Source organism: Pungitius pungitius, chromosome 16 (genome assembly GCF_949316345.1).
Source record: "Pungitius pungitius chromosome 16, fPunPun2.1, whole genome shotgun sequence".
In the NCBI taxonomy this organism is placed as follows: domain Eukaryota; kingdom Metazoa; phylum Chordata; class Actinopteri; order Perciformes; family Gasterosteidae; genus Pungitius; species Pungitius pungitius.
This window is the reverse complement of record NC_084915.1, coordinates 6,721,040-6,737,043: the sequence shown is the minus strand read 5'-3', so window position 1 is coordinate 6,737,043 and position 16,004 is coordinate 6,721,040. Positions and strand designations below refer to the sequence as shown.

At 38.6% G+C, this 16,004-nt stretch overlaps 1 protein-coding gene across 11 annotated transcripts in view; it reads left to right on the top strand.

Annotated features, from left to right (window-relative positions):
* Window positions 1-12,050, top strand: part of msi2b (musashi RNA-binding protein 2b) — a 207,239-nt gene extending 195,189 nt beyond the window's left edge. For 6 of the 11 annotated variants that reach the window (XM_037467036.2, XM_037467034.2, XM_037467037.2 and 3 more), the window contains 2 exons: window positions 1,459-1,613; window positions 6,539-12,050. In XM_037467036.2, coding sequence (XP_037322933.1) covers window positions 1,459-1,613; window positions 6,539-6,583 — 200 coding nt within the window. In that variant the 3' untranslated portion in view covers window positions 6,584-12,050. Of the gene's footprint in view, window positions 1-1,458; window positions 1,614-5,499; window positions 5,571-6,538 lie in introns of all 11 variants that reach the window. The other 5 variants (XM_037467031.2, XM_037467035.2, XM_037467038.2 and 2 more) reach the window with 2 other exon arrangements.
* The last annotated feature ends 3,954 nt before the right edge of the window (window positions 12,051-16,004 follow it).

The window sequence follows — 16,004 nt, the reverse complement described above, 5'->3', positions numbered from 1 at the left end:
TTCACAGGCAGAGAGGGGTCAGCCACACTTGATAAAACATCACCGGTCATAGAAAATGAGGATTGCCATTTGGACTGAAAAAGTCCTTAATTATAAAATAAGCACTGGGGGCTGTGCATGCGAGATAAGAGCACTGTGTAAAGTACTCACAGCTACACAGCATTGTCAAACGCACCAGATGTGTGTTTAGTGAGATGGCTTCATCTTTGCAGAGTGCTTTGTATGTTTTTAGGTGCTTCTGTTGGACTCTGTGTCTAATAGAGCTTTGATAGATGAGGTAGTGATATGTTAAACCCGGTGACAATTAAACAGTCTGTGTACTGTGCGTGTTAATGCATTGCACTCTGTATTCCCTTACTTGTTCTACAAGGCCTTCCTCTCATGCATCATAGGGCTCACAAGCTCATATGTACACAAGATGGAGCATTTTCCTGTGGTCGGGAGATTTTTCTTTTTAATCCCGTTTTTTTTTCCCCTGCCTTGTCTTTGAATGAGGGTGAGACGAAGGGTTACATGAAGCTGACAGACGAGGAGATTGCTGTTAAGAGATCACTGCGTTTTTTTTCTTTACCCCCCTGACTGTGTTTTTTTTTTCCTGCATCGCAAGTGTTATTGGCCTTTAGTTGGCATCTCGATTTTCAAAAGACATTTTATTAGTCGGAGTCGCTCTTACTCACAGGGCAAAGGTGGTAAGTCATGTACAGTATTTCTTTTTTCCCCCCCTCCCTTTCTCCCAAGTTTGGACCTGCACATGAAGCCGGGTCATGCTTTTATATTTCCCCTTTATGTCTCCTTCTTGTCTCACATTCCTCTTTTGCTTTTTGCCTGAAGTTACAACAGTGCACAGGAAAGCTGAAGCAAATCTGAAATAATGGACAATTTTTAGAACTTTTTCGGCGTTTTCTATGAATCATAGGTCATGTAGGAAAGCATATAGTAGCACATCTCAAATGAATGGGTTGGAAACAATCACGTGAAATCTAAAATCTGTAATATAATTATCCTGTGTTACTCTTCTGATTCAACAGCTAATGATGTTTTACAAGTACTCCTTCATTATGCATGGCAACATTAACACTGCAACCTTACTAGTTTATTAGCATGGTGACAATACCTCCAGCAGTGTGCTTGTTTTGTGTTGTGCATGATTATACAAAGTGAATGTTATTCCTATGAATATTACACAAAGCATGTAGATTATTTTCAGAAGATCATACTGGATTCAACCTTAGTTTTGCTCTTAAAAATGATGTTGAATCTAAATCCTGGATTTGTTTTCTATCAAATCAAAATGAAAAGCTTTTATCAGTGAGTCCTTTGAGACAAACAAGAATCCAGTAGTGTGTTCTTTTGATTGAAATGTCCCCTCTTTGAGTCATAGCAAGTAAGAGTCGTACTGATGCCGGTTGGGTGTTTCTGAGCTTCTCTGCCCCCCCCCCTCCCTCTTTTTGTATGCAGGCGCCAACCAGTCAAGGCCCGGAGGTTTCCCTGGTGCTAACAGTCCAGGGCCTGTGGCTGACCTGTACGGACCTAGCAGCCAGGATTCAGCTGTGGGCAACTACATCAGCGCTGCTAGCCCTCAGCCTGGCTCTGGGTTTGGCCCCGGCATCACAGTGAGTACTCAGATGCAGTTTGCCTGTTGTGTGTCTGGCCGCACCTTGAGCTCAGTTTGCCTCCCCATGTGTCAGAATACCGCCACTAAAATAAGACACGGATCTACTTCATGCTGCCTATGATTGAGTTGTTCTGTGACACTATAGTTTTATCATAAGGAGTAGGGCTTACTAGTTGTTAAAGGACTTTATACTCTTGCACTGATCAAAATGAACATCACCTGCCTTCAAGAAAATATCTCTAATCCAGATTACAACCTTAATTCAGTAGGTTTCAAGAATTGGGCTTATTTTGGTGCAGAGAGGTGTCGTTGAGTTCAGAGGTCCCAGACAAGGGAAAACCCTGTCTCACCTCTCAAAGTTATCTGTGTCAAATGCAAATGTTTGGTCCCCTTAGCTGTTGCAGAATCACCTGACTTCAGACACTGGGTCACCTTCCCAGAACAAATTCCCTTTATTTTTAGAAGCCCATCTGTCCCAGAGCTTGAGTTTGCAGCGTCACTAGGACAGTGCTTGCAGCAGGTTGAGTCCTTGTCCAGGTGTAGTTTCTCAGCCAGGTGTTGTTCCCGCATTTTTCTTTTGCTGATCAGTAAACTGCAAAATGCCAAGTCATCCCATAAATGTAAGACCTGCAGGTCTCTCAGAGGTGGCACTAATAAAGAGGTTTTCTCAGTGAGACTATGTGAATGTGCTCTGATGTTTGTCTTGTCCTGTGGGCGTCAGTTTAGTTGATGTGCAGCAACCCGTTAATAATCCTCTCTCTTGCTTTGGCTGTAATCAAAGAAAAGCCTCTACAAAAAATGCTTGCAAAGCCCCAGTGCCAACAGAGACATAGACGGGCAAGATTGTGGCGCATAATGAAAAATGGGGATCATCATTTACAAAATAGGGAGCTTTTGAAGAGCATCTTAAAAACAATAAATATGACTAGGGAGTAACTTAATAATGAAGTAACCGTATTCATAAGAGTATGTAAATATTTAGTTTTTGTAACATTATAATGTAAGCAGCAAGGAGGACGTTATAAAAGGTAAATTATTATAAAATATTTGATATCCTGCGTCCTGTCTCTGTGTCACCGCCATAGAGCCTAGTTCAGTGTTACTCTGTGCTCGCCCACTTAAAATGAATCAAGTTTGTAATGTTCATAAGGCCAATATGATCTATTGATATTAATGTTTCAGTTTGGCTAAACAAGCCGTCTCCTACTGTATAGACATTAAAATGTTACCGTTCTCATCCAGTCAAAGTCAACTGCGCCTCGATAAGTTAGTCCTTCTCAATCTTCATCTCATGTTCAGGACCTTGTTTTCAACAAAGGGAAAATGTTCAAACTCCCCAACAGGAGACTCTTTGTTTACTTCGTCTACGCTGGACCCCACTGAATAATTAATTTAAAGTGTCGCCATCAGAATAGTACGGCCCTTAGCAAGCGGCAGCGGGGTTAAATTCTGCGACTCGCTGCCAGTCTTGCTGGGCCATCTTTGTACTGATTTACACGACTGAAGTGAGTGACACAGGAAAGGTCATAAAAATAACACTTGCTTTTCTGAAAGAAGCTAATTAATGCATGGCTTAACTGAGATGGAGTAACAGGCCCATTAGTACTGCAAGCAAGCACCACAAGACTAAAGGGAAAGGCGCTCTTTCTAAATGATCTACCTCATTATTTTTTCATTCTTATTTGACTGTAACCAGAAAGGCATTTGTCTGGTTTCTTGCTCTTATTATAGTTTTATACGTTTATACGTTAAGTGTTTTTCAGTATTTAATCTGGTATTTGTATTTATATGTGCTTTGTGGAAGCACACATTGTGGTTTTTTCTGCTCGATTTTGTGCGTCTCTTGTGTGAGAAATAGCACAGGAGACTCCCCAGATTGTGTAGTACATAGAATCAATGGGACTGATTCTAATGACTTAGCAAGGATGACGTGAATGTGAGTCCTAATAAGCACTACGGGTGTGGAAATGGAAAAATGCCAACTAGCTCATGAGAAGATGAAATAGCTCATTTTAATTTAGATAAATATGTGTAATTGATTCATGATGTCCAAACAAACAGAGCTTAACAGTAAAATATTTTTATTGGCTTTTCACTTCCTAAGTAAAGCCTCTCTTATTAATTGTTTTAGGTCCACTGGCAATCTGCGATAATCTGTTGGTCTCAGAGTAGGAAACAAAATATTTGTAATGAAAGACCACGCTGGCTCATTTTCAAAAGCAGATTTAGCAGCAGCTAGTTTGCAGATGGAAATGAGGCGATTCGTTTCCATTATTTTCCATTCATTGCATCAGTTTGTAACCGTGCTGAGTTAAAAAATGTAAAAACAAATCGTTGAATGGAACAAATTCTATGAATTCTGAAAACATGATTTTATTCTTTCCATCACTTTTACCATGAAACAGTTTGAAAAGGCTGATTAATGACAATAAAACAAAAAACAGAAGCCAGGTTTTGTGCCTCCTTCCAGAATGTCAAATTGTGTCTGTGATATTAAAATACTAAACCGCCGCTTGAGAATTACCCAGTGAATCAAACTGAGTGCAATAAAGCAGAGAGGTGATGCAGCAGCGCTGTGACTCTCTGCGAGATGATCTCTCTATTCAGAACATTAAAAGGGGAAATGAATCAGAACTAAAATGTGCTTTATAATTCATTTTTATTACTGAGGATGCTGTTGAACTGAATACATGTCGGATCATCGTATGTCACAACCTCATGAATGACTTCAGAGTCACTGATTTGTCGCTGCGGTTCTACGCGCCAGTGATTTTATTATTCCCTTTTGCCAATATCAAAACAGCCACTGTGAAGGAGCAGTAATGAACTTAACAGTTTTTTTTATGCAAGACAATTAGAGTGCAATTAGTTGATTGAAGAGATAAAGACAGATAATCACTGTTGAAAGTGCATCTCTTTTCAATCCAGGGATTTCTGCAGACCTGTCAGTCCTGATAACTGAGCTACATAATGAGCACCATTCAATACTCTCGAACACACTGATCTTACTGAGGGGTCTTTATGACCCTATTCTCTGCGTGCTTTCAAATTAAATCAACTGTGAATGTGCGAAGAAAAGGGGATTTTGTGTCTTTTATTATCCCCTTGACATATATGTTGTTTACTATTTCTCACTGATTTTTAACCCGACAGAAAATAAAATGAAGGGAAACACTTGACAAAGTCCATGTCAATAATGCGATAATAAAATACTGCTTATAATCTGTTTTTAGCATTGTAAATGTATAGTTAGAAGCACTAATAATGCTTTATAAGAATAATCACGGCTCACAACAAAGCACATATAAGGTTATGTATCACAATTCTTTATAGTTGCTGCTCACTCACTGAAATGTTTCTTGCAAGGATTGTAGTGTACTAGAAGTCCTCGTTGTAATTTAGATAAGGAATCATGATGTCATATTATTATATAATTACTCTTTTTATCTAAAGCCTTACGGTCACCTTCTGTAATGCATTATTACTCTTATCTAGGCTGTGGTTGAGTGAAGTGAAATAAATATAATTCAATATATGCAAGAAGAATACATTAAACCTTGTAAAATATATTTTTGTCATACTCATATTTCTGATTGATAATACCTGATCATATGCTGTAAACTGATTAAGTTTAGTCAGAAGATGTTCACAATAGATCCTAGACATGGGCCTCATACAAAGTGCTTGAAAATGAAGCCCTCGTTTTATCATTACTTACAGGAAAACACAATGACCTTGTATGACAAACTGTATGTGACGAAATTCTCCTGCTCTGCTACTGAACATGATCAAACTGAATCAAAATGTTCCCATTCATGATATGATACTCACTTTTTCTCTCCTTGAATTGCATACTGACAAAAGCACTAACTGTACACTTTTAGGGCCCGTTGATTGCGACAGCTTTTACAAATGGATACCATTGAACAGGTGGCCGGTTGCCATCTCATCAGAGGTATTGCATTTTATTTACTGTGTATTTTTATTCTAATACATGTTCATCCCATCATTCTCTGTTTATTTGCCTTCCCTCAAAGTGACAGAGCTGGTGGTAAAGTGTGAATGTGACGGAAGATTTACGTCCTCATAAATCTGCGGGCCTATGCTGGCGACTGTGTGGTGACAGTAGAAAAGATTATCATTGATTTAAACAAATCTAATCATTGTTTGTGTGGCTTGCTCCGTAAGAATTTCATGCTTCAGTCATTTTTGAAATTTTTCCAATCTAAAAAAAAAGTCCTACACAGGAGTTCTGTCTAAAGGAAAATATATCATACAACTTAAATGAAACTCCAAAGCCGATTTCCTTAAATCATTAAATATTAAACAAGCTTGATGTCTACGTGGAAATATTTAGTTTCATCGTGTTTATTTTGTCACTGCAATTAATCTTTATTGCTAAAATTGCCCCCCATATGTTCAGTAGAACTTTCTATATCTCAGACTCAAAGTGTCTTGAGCTTTTTGTCGGCTTCCAGCTGCTCTTTGTAGACGTGTGGTGTGTTTGTTGAACTCATTTGTGCACACGTGTTTATACGATTACTTAAATGTTTACTGGCTTAATTCCCTCTAAGCAATCAACCCAGCTAAGCATTAACACTATTTAAAGACTCAACAGTAGCGGCACGCGTGTGAACATGATGACCAAGTTAACAAGTGGTGTAACCGAGCAGTATAGTCTGCAATTATGCATCTAATGCAGCAGGTTTTTATCCGCTGCTATTAATCCCGTGTGTTGCATGCGGATGTGCATCAGTACGAAATTACGTTGCAGTGACATTATTAACTCCAGATTTCTGCCATCAAATGTCACTGAAGCCATCAGAGTACAGTATTTGGTGTCATGACTGATGAGAATGAAATAAAAGGTGCTTTTTTTTTTTTAATGCTGTTGCCATCCTTTTTCTTTCTTCTATCACCCAGCAGAGTATATCTGGTGGCCCCGGAAAGACCGGACGGAGTTTCTAATTGGCTTTATGTGCAGGTGATACTATCCAACTCCAAGCACTACAGCGTCACCTAAGCAAAAAGAACGAAAGTCGGAACCACATGAAGAAGAAAAGAAAGTCATCTCAGAAAATAACAACTGCTGTACTATAATCCAAACCTCCTATAACTTTACAACCTGGTTTGGTACGATGTTTCTCACCAATATCCTTCCTCTGTTATTTTTTGTTTTGGTTAGTTTTTAGGGAGTCATTTTAGTTTTAACTTTCACTTTTGTGTCATTTTATTTGATCTTATAGTATATTTGTGTAAATGGATTTTTGTTTGAAGTTCGGGGGTCATAGCCAAGAATATTTGCAAGTCATGTCTTCATCATTGGAGTGTAAAGGAGAAATGATTGGATGTTCAATTCAGTCTTTCTGCAACAAAAAAAAGCTCAGTGTGGAGAGAATCAGAAGGAAAAAAAAATTAAGGAAACTTTAAAGAGTGTATCAAAGTAATAAATCTTAGTAGCTGTTTTATTTCTTGTGATGTCTCATTGTTAACCATGATTACCTATTTTTTGGGCAATACAAAGAGGACTCCAATATTTTTATGGTCCTTTTTTATAAGTGTTGTTTTTGTTGTTTAGAAATATATATATATATGCTATAACAAATTTCATATAACTACATTGTGAATTCAAACTTGAGAAAAATAAATGTAGCTGTACATATTATTCCAGTCACTGCATATAACCAACTCGGTGAAAGAATAGCATATTTTTGTGATGGTGTGTCAAAAGAACATGTTATAGCGTGTGAATAGAGGAAAAGCGGTAAACAGTGGTTATACTTTTTCTGCTGGAAGACGGTAAAAGGACCCCAGAGACAAACAGAACACACCTTCTCTGTAAATACCCAACGCCGAATCATTTTACAAGTGTCATACCAGCAAATTTACAAAGTGAAATGAGTTAAATCAACACCGTTTTAAGACGTTTAAAAAAAAAAAAAAAAAAAAAGAGAGAGCCTGATTGGTATCTTTTGTTTAACTTTTAAGATATCAGTATCTTTTCAAGGAGAGAGAGAGAAAGTTAAGAAGAAAAAAAAGATTTCATCCAAAGCACACTGTACTTAGATGTGAAGATTGGAGCTTGAAGCGGGCATTTTACTGTGCTCCGAGTGCGTCCTGACACTTTTATACTCTACAAAAGAACTTCGGTGTTCGTTATTGTTTGTTTCATCCTACTTGTTCCCCATGTGTTTTATGGAGCACACGTTCTGGGCTTTGCGCTGGAGCCTTTATGTGCCGATTGTTCTCTGAATCTGTTCTTTTATGAATGAATTAGGAAAGTAAACATTTTGATACCATACCTCAGCTTTTGCGAGTTCTATTGTGGAATCATCGGCAGGTTTTAATTTATTCTAGTGGCAAAATAAGGAAAAACACTGAAAGGTAATAAAGCGAGTAATCATTGCACTGTGAGTAGTAAAGTACAGGCCATTTTCCCATTTGCACATGTATATGTCTGCTTTTAAAGAAACGGCCCTGTGCTTTGGGATAGGATGAAGGATGTCGGGGTTAATGTATTCTCATCTCTTCAGAGTTGTGAGGCGAGTTAACAGCTGGGGAAGTCGTAACTGGTATGTTGCAGTGTACACTTGGATCTCTTTATATATTAGAACCGTGTCTCATCTAAAGATATTTATACAGGGTTAAAAGATGACACTGAATTATTCACTTTGTCGCTGCACCAGGTTTTACACAGTGTGTGTGGTTAATGATTTTACTCAAACATTTAATAATAATATGCTCCAGTTTGGTTTTTAACAGTCATCAATGGAATGAATGGTGTGTTTTCTGAAATACTTTACCCGAGGAAGGTATACTTGTTGTTTTCATTTGACCTACTTCTTGTCTCATTTCTTTTGATTTCAAAACAACCAGGTAAAGAAATATGCTGGATACTTCTAAAGTAAATGGAGGTGTGATCAAGTAATAATTTAAAGAGTAAAGAAAAAAAAAACTTGTAATGTTCAAATGTAAAAGAAAACAAGAAATACAAAACTATAAAAAAGAAAGATGCTTCTTTGCTGATTTCACGTTTAATCAGAGTTTTATTGATACTTTGTGGTTTATATATTAATACTTGTAATATACTATTAAAATGTACTGTGCATCCATTGCTTTCTCTCTTTCCATTCCCCATTCTCAGAGGTCCTTTTGTTGGTCATTCATGTATTTCATTAGTGTGTAAAGAAATCACAGTTAACTTGTAAACAGAGTGCTGTCTTTGATACCAGTGTAGTGGTCTTTGTTGTTCTCCCTTGCTCTACCTCTCCTTTCTCTCATATTTATCCCTTTTCCTCTTGCGCTCTTTTTATATCTCCTGTAATTACAAAGTAGATGGTATATAGGACTCATTAATATAATACTTGTAGTGAATAGTGGATTTAGGACCAGTCAAGATAGACCCTACTCTAAATGATCATGTTATTCTCAGATTTGCAGTCAATTATTTTGATAGCGGTTCAGTCATTTATTCCCTGTGTGTTTTATTTTTGGTTCGGTTTTTGCCACTCACATGGTTTCAGCTAACCAAAGCTCTCATGCATCAACAATAGAGAAACAGTTGCTGTAAGATGGAATTGTACACAAGGCATTATTTGGATCCCCACCCTTGAATGTTTTAAAAGGGGTGTGCCGTACTACCTTAAATACTAACGCTAGATATGCAAAACAGTTTTTTTGATTACTTTCTAAGAGGGACACAAGTTTTAATCATGGACAAAGATGTTATGTATGAAGTATTTCCTATTTTTTTAAGAAACATACCAATGATTATCACACTAGTCATAGTGCCGTTTTAAATATTATTTGTACACTTTGAAAATATCTCACTTGCTTAGTTATTTTTAGACACCATTTTTGACTTCTTATTTCTTAAAAAAATTCATCAATATGTCTAATCATTCAATGCTTGGATTCTGAGAGCTAGCTTTTGTTTTAATCAGCAATCAATGTTATTCACTCATATTGACATCATAGAAGCGTTTTGAAAAACAATACAAAAGCCCTTCTGCAAAAGACAAGACGGACGTTAAACAGAGGACTTTGGTCTTCAGAGCAATATTAGCAGCTGTTAAAGAATGGGCTGTGAATCAGGGCACTCCTGTCTCCTGTGATGTTTGAACTCTAGCTTAAAAGCTCTCAGCCAGATACCATGTCGAAGGACCTCCATTATTCAAAGATTCCACAAAACAGCTGTTCAAGCAAATACAAACCCATTAGAAAGCATCAAGCTGTGTCACTCAGCAAGTTAGATTTTGAGTATAATTTCAATGAAACATAATTCAGGTTTATCCGAGTTATCTCATTATTTGACCTCATGGGGTCTTAAAATGTAATCCTATTACATTGATAAATGGCGTTTGTCTCATCCAGTATAGACATGTCAAATTACATACAGTAAGCACAGCGATGGCAGCTTTTATTATGATGCTAAAAGTCACATTATCCCATTGAACCAGCAAGCATACTGGACAGTGTGTTAGAAAGACACATGTCCACATCAAATGTTATTTAACTTAATTGTAAAAAGATGACACCAATTAATCTCATTGGACAAGCTAGGGAGATGTGGTATCTGAAAAAAACAAAGGAAATCTAAACTAATGTCTATTTAAAAAAATACAATATTTCAAGTATTAATTTTCAGCATTTTTAGTGTTAAATATGTCAGTAGAAAAACAATAATTCAATCGCAGTACCAACTTATATGTAATAGTAAAGTTAGACAGGGTATAAAAAAGTGTTCCTCTGTTTGAAGCATTGTTCCTTCCTTTCTTTGAATATTTTATCAAATAATAAACTTAACTCAAACCACTAAAAAAAACAATATTAGAAGCTTGTTGGGAGCCATAGTTTATTTACATTTTGCGTGCAACAAGTATTAAACATGATTTAGATTTTCTCACTGTTGCAGCGCCTGGTGGCAGGTGAACCCTTTATGACTGACATGGCTCCTTTTCCCTCACACAATATAAAAATGGACTCGTCCATTGTTTTGTGATCCTTTAGCTTGGACTTTAAGGTAGCATGGCTCTGTTGCTGTAATTTAATTTTATCTCAAACTGACAGCAGTTTACAGCTAATGAATGTTACACATCTTAGTAGATTAGCTTATCCATTTGGGAAAAAGGGGAGGGGTCTTGATTTAAATAAAAAAATATATATAATCAAAAAAGAAAAAAAGTCAACCTGGAATGTGTTGACATTTGTAGTGTACTACCGTATCCATTTAAACTTGAATCTTGAGGCAAGTGCTAGGCAATGGCCAAACAATTTATCCCATCCGCTGTGGGAGAAGCCCCCCCTGAAACCACACACCTGTGAGATTTCTGTCCTCTTGAATCAGTTTTATGGATAAGAACAAATGTCTCTCCCCCGGAGCAGGGACATCAGACGAGGACAGTCTCAGGCTCTGCTCTGTTTCCAATTCATAGAACAGACCTTCCTGAGCATTTGTACCAAAGAACGTGTTATTCATCGGGGTGCTAATGGTTTCAAACCGTTCCGTACAATGTACCATTATGTACGGTGTCCCGTATCCCCCAGGATACTGGAGACTGTCGCAGTGAGCACCAAGCTGGTCTCCTGGTCCACAAAGCAACTCTCGCCAACCCAAACCTCTCTAGTGTCGGCTCTCTTGCTTTGGAACAAAGATCGGCTTGTGTTCACAAATTTAAAAGACTAAAAGCCTTCGAGGTGACAGAAATAGCACAAGTTCAGCCGTACTGGCGTGTTTCAGGGAGAGTTCCCCCTTTGGTCCAAACCCATTGACATCTCACCAATGCTCATTGCTGAATATACACAACTGCGATGTATATGTGTGTAGATGAACATATATCTATACAATGTCAATGTTAGACTGGAGACCTCAGCTGTATACAGTGTACTCTTCACCCAGCGCCACCCAGGTTCATTATTAGCTTGTCCACCAACACGAGAGTTGACCCCTGGCGTGTTGTCGAGTGTGGAGCAGAGCGCATGGCCTAGAGGGGAGCCTGGAAGCTCTTCAGACTGCATGGACGGCAGTGTGAGGCTCTGCTGTGCTTCCATGTTTCTGCAGGCTGAGCACAGAGCTCTCTTCACTGCTGTCTGCCCATTCCTAACACTTGCCCCTTTTTTTTATGTTAACCGACTTTTTATGGCGAGAGACAGACAGACTTGACTGACATCTGAAAGCATCTTTCAGGTTATCATATGGCTTGCTTAAGCCCTGTTGTAAAAATATACTAAAAGAAAAAAAAAGATGATAATGACAATAATAATAATGGATGGGGGTCTCTCACATATCAAATGTGGAAAGTCTAATTTTATATTTGTATTTTCAAATAATAATATTGACAAAAAATGTCTGTGAAAGGTTTCCATCCTCTACTGTGGTCCAGAAATTGATGTGTCTGTCTGGAAAATAAATAAAATAAACTGAATTGTTATATGACTTGGTTTCACTGTTTTTTTATGTATATAAATTTAGATTTTGTTTGACCTGATCTCAACAATTCAATGTCACACGCTGTGGTATCCATCAATTTAAGGAGACACACTTTTCATGTAATTTATAGTATCTGCTGACATCCCATAAGTGAATATTTAAGGAGAAGACTATTGCGAGTCCTTTCTGTTTAATACAAACTGCAGGACTATATATATATATTTTCTTTTTGCTCGCCAAAATGGCACCGGGATCCTTCCAGGTCAGTCCTCAAGTCTGGAGTCTGAGCACTGGGATGCATTCGGAAGGCAAACGGAACAAATAACCACAGCCGTGTGATTCTGCTGCCCCTCAGTGGTCTCTTCCTGCACTTCGGAGGGTGCTGCGCTTTTATGCGAACCAAGCACAACATCCAACAGTGCTTTTTTTTTCATTAGCAGCATCACATGGAGAGCATCGATATTAGCTAAAGGCCCAGCGTATATTCAGCCGCTGTGATGAGAAGATGTGCAAACAAGGCTCCTGCGTGACGAGCCCTTTAGGGCTTCGCAATAGTGTGGACGCCCACGTAAAGTGTTGAGTGAGGTGTCTTTCATTTGTTTATTACTGGACAATTAGTCTAACTTTTTCCTCAGGGAGAAGAATATATTATCGTATGCCAGAAATTAAAATGTTAATTTTCCCGGTTTAACCCTGCCAGTAATTCACTGAAAATCTAGAAATATATTCTTCTACCTAAAACCAAACAATTCCATTTTTTCTGTTCCCTTAAGATCAAAATCGATGTTTCTGACTAGATTCCATTTTTCTAACGTAATATATACCGAATAATTTACACCAGTAACCATGAACATATCATGGTATCAGCATAAATATGTGATGGTATTCTCCAGCAGATCCTGAAAATATTTCTGTACGTGTTTCTTTTTACACATGGACATACTGGCATCGCCGCATTGAAATTCCACAATGAGGATTTTTAATGTGGACGCTTGTCAGGTGAACCAACAGTCCGACAGCTTCATCACTCACTCAGACGAGGTGACCTATATTTTTCTGACTGAGATCAATACTGTTCCCAGCTCTTGTTTTTTAGAGGCCAAGCACGAGAAGCTGAGATCACGGTGCAGTCATTGTGTTTGTGTAATGATGATCCCATCAACAGTCTTCTACAGAAGCTGCTTTTGATTTGCATGTTCCCTCTGACAGACCCGTGTGGAGCCATAAGGTATGTGCTTACATGACATTTAAACTAGGGCCGGGACTTTAGCGCGTTAATTACGATTAATTACAATGTGGATTAAGATTAATTAATTACACAAAAAACTAGAAAATGCATTTCCTGCTGAAAATGCGTTGGAATGCAGAAAGCTGAAATTAATTTGAAAAAGTTGCTTAAAGTACAGAAATGAAACAAGCTGAAATTATTCTAAACATTGCTGAAAGAATAGAAAAAGCTGAAATACATTTAAAAATGGCTGAGAATACAGAAATGAGAAAAGCTGAAATGAACTTGAAACTAGGGCTGCAACAACGAATCGATTAAATTGATTAATAAAAGCGTTGGCAACGGATTTCATTATCGATTCGTTGTGTCGCGCGACTATTATGTTTGCGTATTAAAAGAAAGTTGAGCGCTCGCGCAGCAGAACAGAGAAGAAAAAAAGCTCCGCCCAGCAGAGCTTTGCTAAGAAAAATAAATAAAAAAAGAGCAGCTGAGGTAGAGGAAAGACCATCGGAGAGACCCGTGATACTATTCTGAAACATGCGGAGGCAGAGAAACCAATGCGACCTAAATGCTCCCAGGTATTTCACACTGAAATGGGGGGTGCGGGTCCTAGCGGGCAACGGAGGGGGGGCTAGCGGTTTTCTTTGCAGCGCCAGTTACATCTTTTTCCGTTCTAATCGCCGCGCTTGACTTCAAGGTGTAACCTTTATTATTGTTCGGTCTGAAACAGCGCACCCAGTGACGGATGGTGCAGCAATATTGTTGTCCGGGTGGAAATCGGGAGAAAGGTCGGTCCGGGATATTTTCGGGAGGGGCTTTGAAATTCGGGAGGGTTGACATGTCTGATTGTAAGATATGCAACAGCGACATGGCCTGGCAAAAACAGAACTGGGAGAAGCTTGTATGAATTTGAAAACACAGAAATAATAAAAGCTGAAATTAATTTAAACGTTACTGAAAGAATAGAAATGGGAAAAGCCGAGAATTAAAAAATACATTTTCTGTAGTAATAGAAGGTTTAGTACTAGTTATAAATCTGAACTCTGTCCTCAAACAGACGTAACCGGTGAACAACATCAGTCTCTGACACCACATTAAAACGTATGAAGACTCGTTATAGTATAGTTATGTAGCAGGTCGAACCAACCATAAAGAAAGTTATATTCAATGTAGGATTTTATTGGAGTTAAGAACAATTATTTCACGCTGAAACATCTCCCCTTGTTTATGCCATGCTTTAACAGGGAAACACCAGTCTTACTCAAGGGGGAGTTATTCTAACTGAAGGGGGCTCATTAACCAGAACAAAACAAATACATTCCCCATAACAACGTACATTCATTCCACTGCGTGGTAATGTCATTAGCAACATATAGCCATAGATGCAGTAAACGACAGGCCAAGCTTAACACTGTACTGTAACACTGAATGCAGCAAAACATGTAATCACATCATTCAAAACCACCCATAACGTAGAGGTCCTTGTGTACAATAAAGTCTAATGTTATTATTCACACTGCTCCCTCAGTATTATGTCCACTTGCAGTTCACGGTTTTACCCGTTCAGTTAAAAAAAGGAGCCACGATCAGGATATTACTTACGTCGGGTAGTGGCGTGGGAGAGGGAGAGGGAGCAGTCGTTGGCAGTCGTTGTTCGCTGGCGCGGTGAAGCGCGGGGAAGCCTTCGGCGTTGGTGACGAGCTAATAACGTTTCTAAAGTTAGCTAAACACTTCACTAGCTAGCGAGGAGACCCCGCCTAGCACCCCACGAGCTATACTTTGCTAACGCGGCGACGGACGATCTCCAACGCCGGAGGTGTAGACGCTCGTCCATCACACGGCCACTCCGACAGTCATTCTTCCTTCCTCGACACGGACCGTTAACTTGATGCTAAACTTGCGAATGGCTGACATCCTACCGTCTCGCTTCCTCAATCACAGGTGTCCTTCCCGGGCTCCGCCAGCAGCTTAATGACGTCACGCCCCCGGTTTAAGTCCAGCATACGGGGAGTAGCCTCGTTAGCAGTTTAGCTAGCTAGCACTTATCGCTCTCCCATGTCCCAAATATCTAACCGTCCTGCCTCCACATTACTTGCGGTCTGCTCATCCCGGGTCTCCGTCCCAACTCACGACACGCACGTCCATGTACGGTTAGCTAAACACGGTTAAACCTACACGTCCCTGCACAGTGGATGACTCCTGAGCTACGTCTTTATGGCCATCGATCAACAGCTGGTCGCTAATGAGCTCACAGCTAAGAGAGCGAAGAGATTTAAACAAAATCCACACCTCAAACAAATGCTTCCTGGAGCAAAACTAATTGGAGTAGCCAAAAAATACTATATTATAGAATTATAGAAAAAACTATAATAGATATCAACAAGCTGTTTTTTTTATAAAAGTGTTAAGACTTGTGTCAACATTTTAAAGTTTAAATGGTGTCTCTAGCTGAAAGATTGGAAAAGCTGAAAAAGTTGAAAGTTTAAGAAGTTTTGAGAGGATTTGAAAATGTAATCCATTGGAAACCAAGGTAAAAAGTTTGATTATTTTATATTAATTCAATTATAAGAGCTAAAAAGCTGAAAAGTCATAGCACACCTCTCCTGAAGGAGCTGAACATTTTAATATTTGAATGGGGCGGAAGAAATAGAATAAGTTGAATAAAGAAAAGAAGAACAATACTTGGAATGCTTGAAGCATTCCAACTAATAACACATTAAACATTTTTTATG